General features: G+C 38.4%; 1 protein-coding gene across 1 annotated transcript in view; it reads right to left on the minus strand.

Moving 5' to 3' along the window:
- Positions 1-1,076: 1,076 nt before the first annotated feature.
- Positions 1,077-19,547, minus strand: part of pik3c2a (phosphatidylinositol-4-phosphate 3-kinase, catalytic subunit type 2 alpha) — a 125,855-nt gene continuing 107,384 nt past the window's right edge. The window contains exons 15-27 of the mRNA XM_059651839.1: positions 18,829-18,921; positions 17,095-17,224; positions 16,013-16,149; positions 14,936-15,105; positions 13,969-14,125; positions 12,941-13,050; positions 12,277-12,484; positions 10,623-10,747; positions 10,415-10,532; positions 8,763-8,844; positions 6,917-7,026; positions 5,725-5,850; positions 1,077-4,320 (exon numbers count right to left, since the gene is read on the minus strand). Of these exons, the coding sequence (XP_059507822.1) occupies positions 4,138-4,320; positions 5,725-5,850; positions 6,917-7,026; positions 8,763-8,844; positions 10,415-10,532; positions 10,623-10,747; positions 12,277-12,484; positions 12,941-13,050; positions 13,969-14,125; positions 14,936-15,105; positions 16,013-16,149; positions 17,095-17,224; positions 18,829-18,921 (1,749 nt within the window). The 3' untranslated portion in view covers positions 1,077-4,137. The remainder of the gene's footprint in view (positions 4,321-5,724; positions 5,851-6,916; positions 7,027-8,762; positions 8,845-10,414; positions 10,533-10,622; positions 10,748-12,276; positions 12,485-12,940; positions 13,051-13,968; positions 14,126-14,935; positions 15,106-16,012; positions 16,150-17,094; positions 17,225-18,828; positions 18,922-19,547) is intronic.

The following is a 19,547-nucleotide window of genomic DNA, read 5'->3' on the forward strand; positions in this document are numbered from 1 at the left end:
AGTGACCCCTTGCTTAAGTTTCTTTTGACTTTCCTTGTATGCCACCCTTGCTTCATGTGTTCCCAGCCTACTAGCGTTGATAAATGCTTCCTTTTACTTTTGATTAGGCTTACAATCTCTCATTATTGAAGATTCCCTAAACTTGCCACATATATCCATCATCCTTCCAGGAATGTGCCAGTCCTGAGTTCCCAACAACCTACGCTTGAAAGCTTCCCATTCTATGTTGATTTACTCTCAACCATCCACCTCCAATCTATGTTCTTCAGCTCTGTCTAATATTTTTGTAATTAGCCTTCCCCCAATTTAGCACCTTTCTTTATCCATCAGTACCTTAAAGCTTACCGAATTGTGGTCACCATTCCGGAGCTGCTCCCCTACTGAGAAATTGATCTCTTCACCATGCTCATTCCCCAATACTAGGTCTAGTACGGCCCCATTCCTAGTTGGACTATCTACATACTGTTTCAAGAAACCCTTCTGGATGCTCCTTAGCATCTCTACTCCATCTGAGCCTCAAGCACTAAGTGGGTCTCACAGGATCAGCAATACCAGCTGCTGCTCAAACTCTTGAAACCCAAAGCTCAAGATCTTCCAGCCAATTTCACTTTTGTGCCAAGAACTTTTCACAGGACTGAAACTTTGTCGTGTCACTAATTCAAATACTCAAACTTGGAGAAAATAAAAGACTTATCAAAAAAGACTTACTTTAACAGAAACCTCACCAGTCAGCACTGTGTTGCAGTTGCTTTTGGCTGTGACAGCTTCACTCCCTGACATTCATGCACACCTCCATTCTTGCCTTCTCTTTCAGCTACATGCTCAACCCTAGCATCTCCAAACTTTCATTTATCTGCTGTCCTGTGATGTCACTCCTTCAGTATCAGACTTTCCCTGATTCACCACTGCTTTATTGAAAAAAAATCTGGTATTACTTTCCCTCAGGGTTTTTAGCAGTCAGCAGGGGGTCTAAGTAAATGTTTCTCTTCAGTCTCAATGAATTTTATGACAATACAACCAAAGTCAGGAGCCACACAATCATGTAATTTTGAAACTAACTTTATTAAAAACAAGTTACATATTTAATATAGTTATGGAGTCACATTTAGTCCATTAGGAATTGGACAGGATTTAGACAGAAATACTGTACATCTTTATTGAGTAAAAAGATAAACATGATTTGGAGGTACATTTGATTCTTAAGAGCTGAGGGCAATGTACATCAGTCAAGCCAACAGTTTTCACACTCCACAGTGCCTAATGTTCAACTAATATTCATGCTTGGTACAGCCACATTTACTGATGATCACAGTTACCATAATAGTGTGATATTCTCCCTTCCACACAGATCATTTGTTACAATGTCACCGTCTCCCACTTAAGAACTAATCTGCAAAGATTTAATGTGTAACCTCTGCAAATATAAATTTTTAATGATAGCATGATTAAGACAGAAGGGCAGTCATATTTTAAGGCTAAAATTTAGTTTCTCTCAGAGTCCTAAATTCAGCCCAGTATAAGTGAATATAACATCCTCCATTTCATCGCAACTGCTCTGAAGGTGCTTCTGTTGCCCTTCTGCTGTCCATTTGAAACATGTTACCTTCTGGTTAACACCTTCTGACTGTCAACTATTAATTTTAAATTGGTTATTTTTAAAGCCTTTATTCAAAGTGAATATTCAGAATTTTAAAATACAAAGGTATTTACATTTAAAAAGCAGCAACATTTCATTTCCCCAACCACCACCCCCCCCACAAAGATGAAACATTATGAGCAACTTCTTTGCACATTCAATTGTAACAGTAAAGGTGGATGGAAAATTTCATTTAGCAAGTTGGTATTTGTCAAAATGGTTCACCATTTCTCCTCCTGTCAAAAGAGGAACGTTTTGGAATTACCCTTTAGCACACTAAATTAAATCTACATTTTCAGTTCAATTGTCCTAAGCTTTAAGGTAGTATTCTTCCATGGAATGACTGGTTTTTCTTTTTGGCTGGACAATTTAAAATTTGATTTTAAACACACAGGAATCTGCAATAGGCCATGCAATAGACCAAAATTTGAATGGTTAGAAGCCACAGCCCGAAGAACCTTCGATAAGCTTAGCTATTTATAAGAATTGACAACAGACATGCTACTTTCATAATGCAGATTAAGCTGGGTTAAATGCAACATTTTTATGATACAGGGGAAAAGGGAATGCTGCAGACTTCTAACATTAGCATAGCTGAAAGTTATTTTTATTTCATCACCCATTAGTTCAAACCTAACACAACAGGTCTTAATAAAATAACAAAACACTACATGGTAAAGTTTGTGCAAATTTGTCTTATTCAGAAGCATCCAAGGTTACACATGGCAACTGCAAGTTTGCAGAAACATCTCCGCAGAATGATTTGCAAATTGCTGAGAAAGCCCGTAGCTTGCCAGTAATGTACATGATTTGAATGCTGCAGAAGATGTCAAGAAGTACAAAATACCTCCAGTTTTGTAACATGAACCGTTCTGCATTTCCAAACAGCTACAAGTCTTGCATTTGCTACTGCTCCAGATGCTAGTGTATTGTTAAGGATTGCTGCATAGCTATGTATGAAGGAAAAGTCTTTTTTGGAACAGGAGCAAGAGGATTGAAATTAAAGAAAAAAGGTACAACAGCAAAACAAAGGCTTCAAGTGTCAGTTTCTCAGAATTTCTGGACATCCTTCTTGGTTCTTAGAAACAAAAACATACCTGTCAGTCAAAACTCAATGTATTGACAGTACATCTGGATCTGACTAACCATCGCACAGCTATTTGCAACGGCAGAAGTGTGGAATGCAATCCAAAACTCAGTCAGTCAGCCAGCCACTACGTTGAGTAAGTTTCAGTCTTGTTTTCTCCACTCTATATTGTAATTGTTAGTTAAATTATCACTTCATGCTTCTTTGCCAATGAAGAATTCCAGCAAAATATAGTATACACACCAAAGAGAGATGCTTAAATTAATGTGTTTTTTCAATTATAACTATTCAACTTTATATTTAAGGTTCTGAGCACTTGGTTTGTTAAGTGATTATATTTTACCTTTACTTTTAAAAAAATGGCTCAAAGTAACATTTGACAACATTTTTGAGAGATCCACATTTCTTTATGTAGGCTAAATCTTTGAAATGTTGATCGCAGTAATACTTAAGTGACTCAGAAGTCAATATCCTTCAACAAAAATGTTGGACTCACTAAAACGTATGATAGTACAAGCTTTAGTTGAAATCATAACTTCAACCAAAAATTTGCTTTTCAATACACTTTTGGGTTGCTTTACCTACCTCATAACTGGTTGAAATCTACCTGTGAATTGGTGGACGTTTGTTCAATCTTTCCACACACATTTTACACTTGCATGGATTAATATCTGTCTGCACTGGTTATTAATGATGGCTCTTCTTCAATGCCATGAATGCTTTTGACCTATGAGCTACCACTAGCACAAGTGAACAGTCTCAGCTCACAGAGCACAAAAAGAGTGGTGTGGCTGTTTATAAAACTGAAATTTCAATTAAAAGAAAACCTGCTTCGAGATTATAATCTGAGTGAAGAATTAGTGTTTACAGAAAAAGCATTTTCAAAAAAAACTTGAATCTTCATTCTAAACATGTACTACACAAAAAAAAAATTCAAGGGTCATTACTACTTGCACCCTTTTGAACTCAGATCTACTTAAAGCAATTTTGAAATGTGCAATAATGGCAATTAATGCCTAGTGGCTTATCTCATTGGTGCTTTACCCAGGGAATTCTATGTGCCTTTAAATTAGTCAGTGAACCTAGCACCTTGAACAGAATTTGTAGCGTGACAGTAATTGGCACCATTTCTTGCTCACAAGCAGCGAAGTGCTTCAGTATTTTACTTTGGCACACGGAGTCCCTTCATTATTTAATCTGAAATAATCAAAAATAGATATAAAATGAAGGTGACATTAAGTGCATGCAACCAAATTTGTGATTCATCAAAATAGTTTGGTCCACTGGTGAAGTTCATCAGCTGTAATTTGCTGATTGCCCACAGTTACATATTTCTTTCAAGTAAAAAAAAAATTGCAGGAGTTCGGGAGACACTTTACCACACATTCCAATTCCACACAATGAGGAGTGGGTCTTATGCACTGGGAACGGCAGTCAGTTTGTACCAATTAATAGTTTCTTTGCTCAAATCAAACTCTTTCAGAGTTAGCGTGACACCACCCAAGTAAACATTCTCTCTCAACGATTCCGCACTTAACACGCTCAGTTGCAATTTCCTTTGTTCAAGCGATTCTTTACTGTAACCACTATACACCAACTAAAGGGGGAGAGAAAATACTGAATGAAATTGGATGTCAGACATAGATTTAAGCTTTCATCATTTGCACTCCACAACTAACTCCACATTAACAACTTAAATATTTCAAGTGAACCAAAAGGATATTTTGGTACTACAAATGTGTCATAAGACCACTTCAGGAATTTTGATACTGCATATAGCTCTTTCCTTATGCCAGGCATTTTACACGATAGTTGGCCCAGCAATCCTAATGTAGATGTAGGACAATGTGCATGAAAAGTTTACTTACAAATGCTCTATGACAATAGTCCATCCCATAGCCAGACACTCCAATGAGATATTAGCTTTGTTTCAACAGACTTATTAGCATCAAAATACAACTTGCCCCAACTCCCCCCTCTTCGCTCAAGGAGCATTTAGGGATCAAGAAAAAGATGTGTAATTGGATTTTCCATTTCAGTGGGAGCTGTAACTCTTGACAGTTACAAGCCCCTCAGGAGTTTAAGTCTGTGATCTACTTCTATTCAAGGTGTTACTAAAGCTTAAAGCTGACAGTTGGCAAGATTGTTTAAGAAATAAGAAATTGAGAGCATTGTGTAAAGCTAAATCATTAATATTGTTTTGACTTTAACTTCGGCAATTTTTTTTTTGAGACCTAGAAATTAAAAAGCTGATACCAATAAAAGTGATCATGAAGCTATGCAATAATTGCTCACAAAAAAACTAACTGTTTTAATAATGTCACTTCTTCAGCTGTTTAATTAACTCTATCACGTTCTCAAAAGGGCAACTAAAATAGGCAGAAATGCCAATATTACTTGCAATGCCTTCATCCTGAGAATAAATTGTTTCCACCATCACCCCCCTCCCTCAGCAAACAGGATGCTGTGTCACTGTCAAAGTCCTAGCTTGGGCACATTGCAACTGCCAGTCGACAAAGTCTGAAAATGGAACTTCTACTATTCCGCGGAGTCAAAGCAACAACAGCACTGCTGCTTCAAAGAGAAGTCTTGCCCCATATGCAGGGATGGCAAAATCACCTACAAAATTCATAGTTTTAAAAGTAAAATGACCTGTTCCCGTAAAAGATTTTCAATTGTCACAAAGTTAGCATTTTTCGTCCGAGCAAACAGGATCCAGATCAGTGACCCTGGACAGCAAATCACATTGCCAGTAGTAAGCACAGATAATCACAAGGTGGCACCTCAGACTAAATTATTTGCCTAAATTAGGCAATATTCTTACGTTCCTTTACAAACACGTTTAAAAATGTAGTAGGAATTAGAAATAGTTTAGTCTGCCAGCTTCAAGCCATCCATTTATTCAAAAAGATCAAGAAAACAAACTTTTAAAGTTACATAAAGATTAAAAAATAAACTTGAAACTGCAGAAAAGACCAGGATAGTAAATGCTGATACTTACCATTTCATTGTAAGTTGGGTTTTGAGTTTTCCTTGATACCTTGGTCTTATGCTTGGTTATTTTATGTGGATCAGGAAGCAAATAGGTTTTTACGTAAGGGTTTGGGTCTGCTCCATCTTCCGTGACCTGAAGTCAAAAATGAGATTGCTAACCAAAAGTTGACACCATGGAAAATATTGAGTCGTTTGTCACTCACTGCAAGTTACATGCTTATTGAAGATTTCAACACTGTACTGAAAAGTGACCAGCAAAGGTTTGTGATTTTAAAACAGTCAAGGGTAGGGATAGGCAGAAACCAAGAATAGTTACATCCAGTGCAGCAAAAAAGAAATAGAGGATGAACTTCCATAATCCAGCAGTCTTGAGGCTGCATGTATACCGTACCATGGGAGGTCATGTGTCAGGGTCAACATGGAAGTTTTTAAGCATGTTTTAAAAACATTATGAACAGCACGTTGTACAATCTTGCTACACTTATTATATTCAAATTTCCTTGTATCAGAAACCATTTTTTTTCGAAATTTGCTAAATGCAGAGGCATTTGTTCCTGTGCGTTTAACTTTTTATTTGTCTCCTTCATCCAACAGTGAGCAATGAAGTGTGAAGCTGGATGAACACAGCAGGCCAAGCAGCATTTTGTGCTCCCGAGATGCTGCTTGGCCTGCTGTGTTCATCCAGCTTCACACTGTGTTATCTTGGATCTCCAGCATCCGCAGTTCTCATTATCTGTGAGCAACGAATACATGTTTTCTAACTGAAGCATTCAACAAACACAACCTGAATTAAGAGTGGGGGGGGGGGAAGCATTTCACTAAAACAAAAATGAATGCAGATCATGACCTTGGTGACCTAAACAACTGTACACAGTTGAAAACCAAAACTGGAACTGTATTACAGGAACTGGATTGCTGAGGATACCAGACTAGTGGGCTAGATAGGAAAGTACAATCTATAGAATGAACAGGGTGAATGCAAAGCAAATGGGAGTTGACTGAATGAAAATAGTGTACAAGGGTGTATGAGGGGAGGGAAAATACGACTGCACAAGGAATATAAAAAAGGTGAATACATGGGACAGAGAGCAAGTACGTGTTCTACCATTATCTAATTGAGTCCCTTGCAAGGAGGAAATATATAAAGGGGAATGGTTTGATAGCACCCTAGTGCTCAAAAGAGCACAACTTGTACTTACCAAGTCTCTGATGTGCATTACCATAATGAACAGGGTATTGTTTCTGTATGAGATTGACAGCTTAACTTCTCCTCCCACTTGACCCGTATTGGGACTTGGCAAAACAATTTCTAAACATATATAAAAGAAAATGCAAATTATACATAGGAGAGACACCAATATAAAATACAAAGCAATGAATCATGAAACAGTACCTTCAAACAGGATTGTCTACATAACCAGAGGCAAATGTTCAATTAAAAAACATTTCAACTGAAAACAAAAATCTCCTCTTAACAGTTTATGGGGCTCAAAGCAGTTACAAACAGAGCTTCACAAGTGAACGTGAGCGAGAGAGTCAGCACAAGAGTGAGAAACAAAGAACTGCGAATGCTGGTGGTCCAAAATTGCTGGGAGAAACTCAACAGGTCAGGCGGACAGAAAACTTAACATTTCAGAGTCCAGTGACATTAACTTAGAACAGAAAAAGTTGGATGAGAAAAAAAAACCATGATCCTGCTCCTGATGATTAAGTAACTGTCCTGGACTGTACTTGATAATGGATAAGGATAGGATTATCAATATTGATCATGTGAAGTATATTCTTCACTCATTCAGCCCAAAAAAGATTTTGTCAGTTTAGGGATACAGTGCAGAGTCACTTGTACTGCATGAAATGCACCTCTAATTTGTTTTACTGCTTTTAGGACATGTGCTCAGGGAACTGTGATTACACTCAGGTGCCAAAAGGGTGAGGTCCAATCTACCATTCAACATGGAAATAAAGCTTTAGGTTGCAACAAGAGAAATGTGAACAGATTCGGTGTAAGAACCAAAAGGAAGAAAAAACAAAAATGCATTCATGCTTTTCTTGCATTTTGCTGAAAAATACATTTGGAAGATTTTTGCCTTCTATTCATTAGGAAAATACAGCTTCCCAGTTTGTACAGGAGCAAAGCCAACAGAACTTATATTACACTTTACTGCAAGTTAAATCAAAAGGTTAAGTAGTTCCCTTAAGTTTGAAATAAACACAACAAGCTTTTCTGAACAACTTTGCTTTCTTTTCTCTTCCCATCTTTTGGGAAGAAGACTTTTGCACTCCAAAATCCTCTATTTCTGATGATGTGCGAAGGTGACAAACATGGGAGACAAATGAGCTATGAACAATAATGAATTCCAATACTTCTTTACAGTTTGCTCACAAGACCTGTAGAACAGCTTCTAAACATGCTTACATTTGGACCAAAAAGTTATAGGACTGTTAATCACTGGATTAACATTGCAATTTCATCTTGTATTCAAGAGCAAAGCTTAAAGCAACTGTCCAACTTAAGTTTGCAAATCTATCATGTCTCTCATTCTTCTAAACTAAAATTATTTTTCTGTCAACGTATTTAACCAAAAACAGAAGAAATACAACAGTGTGGAAGTTACTGTCAGAAAGACTTGTGAACTGAAATCACATTACCAGGAATGCTGCACCTGCAGCAAATTTCTAAAGGTTGACTAAATAACATTAGGTTTATTCATTGCTTAGGCTTCCAATGTATTAACGAGGATGGCATGGGTTCAACAGTATTTTGCTAGCTGCTTCAAGTTCAGGAAATCATGTAAAGTTGCAGCATGTCCTATCTGCTATCACGTGGGATTTCTGAACACTATTTGTTTAACAGGTCATAACACACAGTGTGCAATGTAATGTATATGGAATTTATGTTGTATAAAAATGCAGAAGACTTGCATGTTGAAGCAAGTTCTGATATTCCAACTTGGTAAACATTGCATCACCAAAGGGTGGCATAACCACAACAGGATACAACAACAACATACAAGCATCTTCTTGGCCAAGCTATACTTGCATTACCAGAGGGTTTGACAATTCCATCAATTCCTTCAGCCTTCTCATCACGGCTTAGTGGGTGGAAGAAGGTGTAGATGAGATCGCACTGAGGGCAGAAACAAAACATATGTTTAAGATTTCAGCTTTAACTCTGCAGAGTGTACACCCATGATGGGAACAGAAGTGGGGGAGGGGGAAAGAGAAAGAAAGAAAGAGAGACTCACTCACTCCCTGAGGGGGAGTCAACTTGAATTGTGAACAGTTAGAATTCTGTACTTCCAGCCATTCCTCCCTAAGTGAATGTAAGTTTTTTTTGTTTTATTTTTCTGTTCTTTGGATTCATTGCACCAGCCTCGGGTGATCCAGCAGTGCTTTAGTCAACTACAGTCATGGAGGTACACCGCATGGAAACAGGCCCTTCGGCCCACCACGTTTCCTAAACTGAACTAGTCGCATTTGCTGTCCAAAATGTCTTTTAAATATTGTAACTGTACCTGGCCTGGCAGTATGTGTCACGCACGCACCACCCTCTGTGGAAAAGTTGATCCGCAGGTCCCTTTTAAATCTTTCCCCTCTCACCTTAAACCTAATGCCCTCCAGTTTTGGACAACCCTACTTTGGTGTTTGGGGGGAGCGGTAAATCTTTGCTATTCACCTTATCTATGCCCCTCGTGATTTTATAAACTGCAATAACAGTCACCTCTCAGCTTCCTACAAGGAATAAATATCCCCACCATATCATGCCTCTGCTTACAACTTAAGTCTTCCAGGCTCAGTAACTTCCTTGTAAATCTCTCTTTGCAGTTTAATAACATCTTTCCATTAGAGAGGGGACCACAATTGAAGCAGTATTCCAAAAGTGGCCTCAACAATGTCTGGCCAATGAAGGCAAGTGTGCCAAATGCCATCTTCACTACCCTGTCTGTCTGTGATGCCATTTTCAATGAACAATGTACTTGCATCCCTTGGTGTCCGTTTGACAACACTCCCCAGGGCCCTATCACGTCCTGCCCTGGTTTGTCCTAACAAAATGCAACACCTCGCATTTACCTGAACCCAACTCCATCTGCCATTTCTTGCCCCACTGGCCTAGTAGATTAAGATTCCATTGTACTCCTCACTATCCCCTATACCAGTTTTGGTCTTGACCACAAACTTACTAACCGTACCTTTTATATTTGCATCCACATAGTTTATATAAGTGACCACCACTGCGCTCAGAAACGATCTTTGCAGCACACAGCTGATCACAGGCTAAATCAATACACAAAGCAGGCCTCACATCTTGGACAGTGATAATGGGAACTGCAGATGCTGGAGAATCCAAGATAATGAAATGTGAGGCTGGATGAACATGATGAAGGGTCTAGGCCCGAAACGTCAGCTTTTGTGCTCCCGAGATGCTGCTGGGCCTGCTGTGTTCATCCAGCCTCACGTTTCATTATCTCACATCTTGGACGTTGGGTTTGCAATGTTAGGCAGGGTATTGTGGGAGAGAACCACTATCCATGTATTTCATCACACTGGTCTAATCCACCTGAGATATTGATAATGAAAATTGATAAAGAAAAATGCTTTTTTAATAATCACCTATTGACTTTTACCAGTTCCAATACAGGACAAGCTTTGTGACTCGACAGACTTAAATTTTCTTCCTAATTCCACTGAATTCTTACCTCAGCTACTTCCGCTGAACCATTCATCAGACACTGGACATAATTGTTGAGCTCTACTTTCCGCTTGGAGGCCACATCCTTAATGTGTGTTCGTCCAAGGACCACTTTGTTGGGAAAGCTGGAGAAACAAAGGCTTGTCTCAATTGCTCTGAACAACAGGGAATTAAATCATGAATTAATGAGCAATTTCCTTAAAAATATAACCTACCCTGGAAGTTTCCAAAGGGGAAAAAGGATGCCCAGTTTGTTATGGAGCTCCTGGAATTCATCAAACGTTCTGAAGATAAACGCTGGAGCAATCTGCCCTTCCCGTAATACCCTCACCACGTATATCTGCGGGTAAGAATGAAAGCCATTAAGCATTTCAAAACAACAACCCAGGCATCACAAAATATTATGTATGATCAGCCATCTCCTGAAAATAATGTCAGCCATGACTGATTCATTAGCACTCTCACATCAAGGATGATTCTCCAGAAGTATGGAGGGAACTGTCAGAGGTAAGGAATCTGGATGAGGTTTTAAACATAGCTCTTCTGCTTAGGTGAATGCAACAGATCACATGGCACCTACTTCAACAAAAAGAGCAGGGCTTTTATCCCTGAAAACATTGACAATCGTCATCTTTCAATCACAAACACAAAAATAGATTATTGTATTGTAGGAACTTGCTGGAAGCAAACTGGCTGTCATATATTCAATTGTGACTACACTACACAAGTATTTTGTTAGCCAAGAAACATCGAGGCATCTGTTTAATCTGTACGTTCACAAACATATGCTGGAGATATGGTTATGGGCAAAAGCATTCCCAGCCAAATAGCAAGTCATTGAAGGCGAATCCAGACAGCCCAAGGGTCAGTGTCAGAAGAAAATCTGATCCAAACCAAAAAAAACCTGAACATATCTGTACTTTTCATGGGCAAATTACTTTAAAGCAGCAACTCAAATCCTTGATAATCTTTCACTTCCTTGGATGAAAAAAACTTTAACAATAGAATCTTCAATGTGATCCTAGTGAATTCATACACCCGAATATTGAAAATGACCCATTTCTGTTTGTGGGGCATCACTCAACACATGACCTGCTTACTTTAAAAGGAAATGAGTTTAAATTTTGTCACCTAGAAGGAAAAGGGCAGGTGCATCTGAATACCACTACCTCCAAGAAACTCTCCAAGACACACACCTTTCTGACTATGATCTAATGGAAGTCCATATGGCACAGAAACAGTTGACCATTCAGCCCATCAAATTGCACCACCATTCAATGAGATCATGGCTGATCTGATCACCTTCAACTCCACTTTCATACCTTTTCCCTATATCCCTTACGGATTAAAAATCCATCTTTCTCAGCCTTGAATATAATTAATGGCCCAGCCTCAACAGCCCTCTGCCTCAAGTTGCCCTTCATTCACTATCACTGGGTCACATTCCCGGAATGCCCTCCTTGCCTCGACTGAGTATCCCTATCATCTTTCCTGGTCTGCAGCAGTTCAAGGCGCCAGCTTGCCTCACTCTCAAGGGTAACTGGGAACAAGCAATAAATACTGGTGTATCCAGCAACAATCAACATCTTGGCAATTAACGAAAAGAAGTGGAATTCAAAATTTGCTTCCAGCAATCAAGCCTTGATTTCACGAAAAAAATTACTAAACTGTTTATTTTGCACAAGTGAAAAGTGATGAAACGTGCATGACCCATATAGAGTGATTGATTTCTACATGCAAATCACCAAGTTTGTTAGCCACTCATCGTTTAGTATTTCCCTTTGTTTAAAATCTGACACACAATACATTGATGGGTGAAATCTATAACTCATTTGTTGCGTTGCAGAAAAAAAAATGTCTTGTACTTACATAGTATTTGTCTGGGTTGTACCTCTTCTGGTAGGTGTAAATAGTCACTTCTTTGATTCGACCATCTTGCTTTAGAGAATAGATTTTAGGACAGAATGAAAGCATAGCTTGTTCATTGGAAGGTAAACCTGAAAACCGTAGCTGTGCCAAATTGTGAATCAGAAAATTAAATTTTGTAGCCATGCTGCCCAAGCTGGATTCTATCAACCTAATGTGGAAAAGACAAACAAAAATGGCATCAAATTGCATCCATTTTAGTTCAGGTTGTAAGAACTAATAAAAATCGTGTCGGTATGGCTTACAATATTCTAGTGTCATTCATGGAGCTGATAGCACAACTCCAAAGGGGTGACCTGCTGGAGGATCACTCTTGCAAGCATTAAACAGCAGCAGGAGCAGCACAAAGTCATCCCCCATCACTGTCAAGGATACCTAGGAATGGGCGACAAATGTTGGCCTGGCCAGTGACACTCACATCCAGAGAAACACAAGAAAGAAAGTGATAGGCATTTGTGTTTTCCAAGTTATGAAACTCAAGTTTCAGTCCATCTTACATGGACATATTGATAGGATTTCAGTAGTTCTCAATGTACAGCATTCGTTATGTAGTTGTTTCTACCTCAATATTTCACAATTTGTATCATTCATTTGCGATTCACCTTACCTAGTGAAGAAGATTGTCGCTTCAGCATCAGTAGTCTGTGGCTGCAGAGCATCTTGGACGTACTTCAGATCCTGCACAGAAGTAAGTTCTGGTAATCCAGAAGACAGCATCTGTAAAAGATGAGTTTACATGATAAATCAGGAAGTATTTTCACTACTCTGAATTAAAAAAAAACACCAGATGTCAACATGGAGATTGGTCTAACAGAAAAATGAAACCATGGAGGCATTCAAAATCTTTACTAATCATATACGGAAAGGAAAAGGCAAAGCAGAGTTCTTTGAAAATTTTTAAATGAATTCTTTCTATTTTCTTTTCTCTAGCCAGGCTTTTTATTGGTAATGGCAATAAGTTTTCAAAACAGAACTCAGATAACAGATCTTTAGAAAAATGTGGCATTAAAAATCATATGGCCAAAGCTTGTACAGATATCTAAAACGTAAGCAAAGGCTTGATGTTTTAACCAACCCAAATCTTCTTAAAAACACTGTTAAAGAGCAAGCTTACCTGTTATTTAATAGGGTACGCAGCCAAAATTATGAATGAGTGTTTTAAGAACAGAACACCAACTAATCATGGAAATAAATTCATAGAATCCCTACAGTGTGGTAACAGGCCATTCAGCCCAACAAGTCCACACCGACTCTCAAAGAGCATCCTACCCAGATTCCTCCACTTGCTGCCCCCAACCCCCACCCAATCCTTGTACCCATTCCCGTGGCTAATTTACCTAACTTACACATCCCTGAACATTACGGGCAATTTACCTTGGCCAATCCACCTAACCTGCACATCTTTGGACTGTGGGAGGAACTCCACACAGACAGTAGCCCAAGGCTGGGACTGAACCTGGGTTCCTGGCACAGAGACATCAGTCCTAACCACTGAGCCACTATACCATCCCTGATCTGCTGTGCTTCAAGCACTTTGTATTAACTGTTCACCTTAAGCTGACTGCTCTCTCATTCATCGTTTGGGCTGTGCTTAGACAGTTATTCAAGGATATCCATGTAAAAGTTATTAGTTACCAGTGACAGGAGATTGAGGAAGTGGTTGGCATGCTTGCGAATGAGGTTGTAGGACTGACAGCACAAATCTACAAATAACTGAAATCGGCTGGTTGGTTTTTCCCCACCATTAATCACATAAGCCATGTCGGAGGTCAGTACAAATGGAGCCCGATCTCTGAAGGAAAGATTAGAAAAAAGGTAAGATTGTGCCCCCACTCAAAATATCCCAAAACATTGTCATGCTGACTAGGATAAAATAATCTGGCTTGGCTTGGTTCTTACCTTAAAGACTCACACATGTGCAGTTTATACAGCACTCACTGTTGATTAGGAGGAGAAACCTGGATTGATTTATACTTCTATCCAAATCCAACCCTCTAACCCTATTATCAGATGTGAAAAAAAGAGATTTGTACCAGCTCTATCCAGTGACCCAGTTAATAAGCTAATTCATCTCAAACATAGCTGAAGCTACAGACCACATTGGGCTGTATCACAATATTAATTCTCAAAAAAATCACAAGGACAGCTTGTTAGCAGACTCAGCAGTGTTAGATGCTAGTTCTGGGGTGCCTATAAAAAAGGTATAATTCATCTTTGAATTGTTTGTACATCATATTGGCAAACATTAGAAAATACAATTTTAAGGCAGCAATAAAAACCTTAAAAAAAAACATGCACATCATTTATTTGACCTCTAGAGAGTGCAACACCTAATCGTTAACGATTTGGGTTTACTCACGCAAAATATGCTGGTGAAGATATAGTTAAAATGGGAATTGCTAATACAAATACCATTTCTTCCATAAATTACACACCACTGATAAAGCGACAGATTCTATAGCACAACTGTTTCTGCTCAATTCCATTTATGAGTCATTAATTCCTGTTATATTGCACAAGTGTGGACAAGGATATTTGTGAAATAGTTCAAAATTATAAACTGGGAAATAGAAAATTAAGTTTTAAAAAAAAACAAATTCACCTTCTAAAAGTTCCAAACATTTGTGCATGTCCGAGAAACTTCCCAAAATCTATATGGAACATGTGGCCAGTTGATCTGAGCATGATGTTGTCATTATGACGATCACATATTCCCAGTATATATGTCGCAACGCAGCAGCCCGCACATGAATAAATGAAATTTTCAGATGCCTGTAAAGTTGAGGGTTTCAGAAAGTTAACTTTCATAATTAAGTATGTGCTGAAAAATTCACAAACCTTAAATTGTAGCTCAAGTCTTCTGATCATAATATCTGATTTTTTGGAAATTAGTCGGTCACATATCACAACAGTAACAATGCTCATGGACCTAGGTGAGATCAGGCCAAAATCCATTCAGTTCTCACAATCCTTAAAGTATCAATTTGTTTTTCTTGCCCCTACAGTACATGAAATTTCTTGTAACAGTCTGCTCATAATTTTGGTTTAACTATGAATAGCAGTCCTATGACACCACAAAAATGAAATCTCAGTTAGGACTGGTGTACAATTACTAGTGACTGCAATAAGTGGTAGCATCAGAGTTAAGGCACACTGCTGGAAGAGAACAGGGAGATCACCACTTTGCCAGGTTGGTAGATCTCTCCACACCCTGGAGAATATTCAATTGAGGAACCAAACTAAACCCAACATTACTCAACATTAAGCACTGCATTGTTAAAGTGCTATACTTGAGGTCAGAGTCAACATGGCAATCATCTGGCCTGCTGAGCTTTTCCAACAAATTTGTTTTTGTTCCCAACTTACAGCATCCACCGTTCTTCCATTTTTAAAAAAAATTTGGCAATCATCTGGCATTTCTGAAGGAATTGTTAAAACAATTTGATGTTTCTCTTCAAAAACAACACAACCAGAGACAGATTAACTGGTAAATTTTCCTCATTGCTGCTTTGGGATAGCTGTTGGTTTCATCAACTTTAAGTTTTAAAGAATGCAATTATTTGAAATAACTTGAGATTATTCCCCTCCACCCCCACATGTTGAGCACTGAAAAAAAATAAAAAACTGAAATACAAATATAAACCAGGCGGAAGTAATTAAGCCTCAAGTAACGCTTCACCTTCTCATATTCTTCTTCAGTGGCATTGTACTTCCTGAGCCATTCAGCTAGTGGTTTGTCCTTGAATGAGCCAGTCACTCCATATTCAACTTGGATTTTTCTCAGTGTTTCTGAAGCTGGTACAAGTTCAACCATCCCTAGAGATAAAGTGGCATTAACAGAAGGTAATAGTCAAGATGAGAAACAAATTTTAGATTATCTCAGCTCATTCTCCCTCAGTTTGCCAATTAACAAAATCATGAAAAACCTCAATTTATGTCAGTTCTCATCTGATCATGAAACTATGCCCAATGTCTGCACGTAAAGATTTTCCTCAATAGTTTTTTTTTAAAAAAAGAAAAAAATTGTCCATCTACATCTTCTAATTGCAATGTCTAATATACATTTAAGCATTTTGCATACTTTAGCAAGGCTTCACTTAAACGACTGCCAGCTGAATCAGCAATTTTAAACTTCTCTAATTTATACATTTTGCCTTTTGAGAATTGGATAACGTTGCACAGGTCTCAGGATTTAGGGGAGGTAAGCCATTTGTACAATCCTTCAAGTTTAGAGAAAGAAAACAAAAAAATCTCCATATTAAAAAAAAGTAGTGGCATAATTTTATTTCAGTTTCAATCAAGTCACTGTAGTGCTTCAAGGAGTTGGCCCAGAGTGGTTGAAATATACAGGCTAACAATTTTTCCTTCAATCCCTTGGAATAAATTCAATTGTAATAGAGAGAAAAAAAAGCAACTTCGGTGGCTTATGGGAAGTGACCCAACAAAGTAAATGTGCATTTCTACGAGCAGCATTTGCTCGATACAGCATTACACATTGCCTAAAGTGATTAGTAATTACATGTCAAAATTTCCAAAACCTGGCCTTATACTTTCCAGAATAGTAGGCAATTTTAGATTTACATTAATATGCAATGTTTATTTCTTCAGCCCTGCAAGGAGTTTATTCAACGTCTCGGTTGCATTTAGGGCTGATAAAAGTGGGTTTTTATTAAATTCAGTGCAAGATATATGCAGTGTATAGCATTGTTTTGAAAGCTTACATTGACATCAACAGTAACTGCACAGTCAAGCATGACATACCTCTATCCTTTCCTGTGGAGATACATTTGAAGATGACCATGCGCAAGTCCAACCCTTCCTGAAGCCAGATTTTGTCCATAATTTTGATCATTTGAAGGGCAAGCATGTCTTGTCGCAAATCTTCACCAATCTGCAAGATATAGTGGATCACTGCATACTTCAATCACAAATAGAAATTGCAAACTTGTTCATTGGCATTATTCAATTATTTATAACAAGTTTTTATTCTTGTACCATATTAAGCAGAAATCTGATATGGAGACGACTGCAAATAAATTTGATGATAATCTACCTAAATTGAAATTGACCAGAGGGCCAGGTTGCTATCTTTAAAGTTGCTTCCATTTCAATACAAGTCAGTAGTAAGACCACAAAATTTCCAATTTCAATTCAACTCAAAAGTTCAAAGGCAACAGGATTCTGAAGGTGGTGATGGATGGTTGATTTTTGGGCTGGAGGGCTGTGACCAGCAGTGATTTGCAGGCATTGATGCTGAGTCTACGGCTGTTTGTCATTTATATAAACATTTGGATGAGAATCTTGGAAGCATTGTTAGTAAGCTTGCAGACGGCACCAAAATTTGTAGAATTAACAGTGAAGAAGGTCATCTAAGAGTACAAAGGGCTCTTGATCAATTGGGCCAATGGGCTGAGGAATGGCTGATGGAGTTCAATTTAGATAAACGTGAGGTGTTGCAGTTTGGTAAGCCAAACCAGGGCAGAATTTGTACACTTAATGGTGGGCCCTGAAGACTGTTGCTGAATTTTGGGTAAGATGAACAAGGGCAGGATTTGTGTTGTTAATGCTAAAGTCCTGAGGACTGTTGTCAGAGAGACCTAGGGGTTCAGGTACAAATTTCCTTGAAAGTTGCATCACAGGTAAAGAGGGCTGTAAAGGTGGCATTTAGGACTCTTGCCTTCATCGGTCAGACCTTCGAGTAAAGGAGTTGGGATGTCATATTGCAATTGTACGGGACATTGGTGAGGCCACTTTTGGAGTACTATATACAATTTTGGACACCCTGCGAATTCTGGAAGGATATTATCAAATTGGAAAGGATGCGGAAAATATTTACAAGGATGTTACTGGGACTGAAGGGCTCGAGTTACAAAGAGAGGCTGGATATGCTGGAACATTTTCCCACTGGCATTCAGGAGGTTGAGGGCTGGCCCCATACAAATTTATAAAATCACGAGAAGTATAAACAAGGTGAATAGCAAAGGTCTTTTCCCTAGGGTAGGGGAGTGCAAAACTAAAGGGCATAGGTTTAAGGTGAGAAGAGAAGGATTTAAAAGGGATGAATGAACTACCAGTGGAAGTGGTAGATGCAGGTACTTGGTACAAGACATTTGGACAGTTACATGGATAAGAAAGGTTTAGTGATTCAGGTCAAAAACGCAGGCAGGTGGGGCTAATTTAGTTTGGGAAACCTGGTCAGCATGGACACGTTAGACTGAAGGATCTGTTTCCATGCTGTTTGACTGTACGACTATGACCAAATGCAAAGAAATAGGCATCCGGCACCACTACTCTTAACTCATTCTCACTTTCAAATTTTAACCAGTGGTTGGCAACTGCAATTAATATTTGGGTGAGTGAAAGGTGAAGCAACAGAAATACAGTTGGTACATTGCATTAACTGATGTGCAATCCCATCTGTAACCCCCCAACTTCTTGTTTCCTCTCTCCCCAAAATTTCTGCACAATTACACCCCAATCTTTATATTGGCATACCTTAAACATAATATTGATTTCATCTCCCAGGGGGTCAGCATTCACCAGTGTTACCTTTAGTGGAACTGCATTGGAACTGAAGAAGGAACATGCCTGTACATGAAGGACAGACAATCAAACGGGAAAGTCATTAATAAAAAAACCTTAGCGGGAGACTCTCCAGAACATAAAACTAATACTAATACCACATGAATTAAAAGGAGTCATGAAAGGCAGCATCTAAGTGTTCTTACTTTTAACAGAGATCAAGATCAATTTATTAACTCCAGATTGTTGCCAACTAAGCCAAGTAGTTTGCTGGGAAAAGTTTTCTTCCTTTCAGATACATTGGTAGCAGGTTAGGCTAAAGACACAAGCTGGGTTGCAATATAAGAAAGGGGTTGAGAAATAGCTCTAACAGTAAACTTGAATATGATTCACTGTCGAAAAGTGTGATTTGTGTATTGCAGCGTACAATGTGTAACAATGTTAAACATCTACTGCAAAAAAGTGTCTATCAAATGACTACCAAACACTACTCATGCATATGCATAATAAACGCATATCACACTAGGACATATTCCTGGGTTTAGCTCAAGTGTAAGATTGTTAACTGAAGTTGACTTGGTAAGGTATCGGTCAAGGAACCGTTGATTCCCTCACTTTGAACTTATTTTAAATAGAAAAGATTTTAAACATTTGACAATTGCAGAATTTTTCTTCCTTATAATTTCAAAGTG

This window comes from Stegostoma tigrinum, chromosome 17, assembly GCF_030684315.1.
Source record: "Stegostoma tigrinum isolate sSteTig4 chromosome 17, sSteTig4.hap1, whole genome shotgun sequence".
NCBI classification, from domain to species: Eukaryota; Metazoa; Chordata; class Chondrichthyes; order Orectolobiformes; family Stegostomatidae; genus Stegostoma; species Stegostoma tigrinum.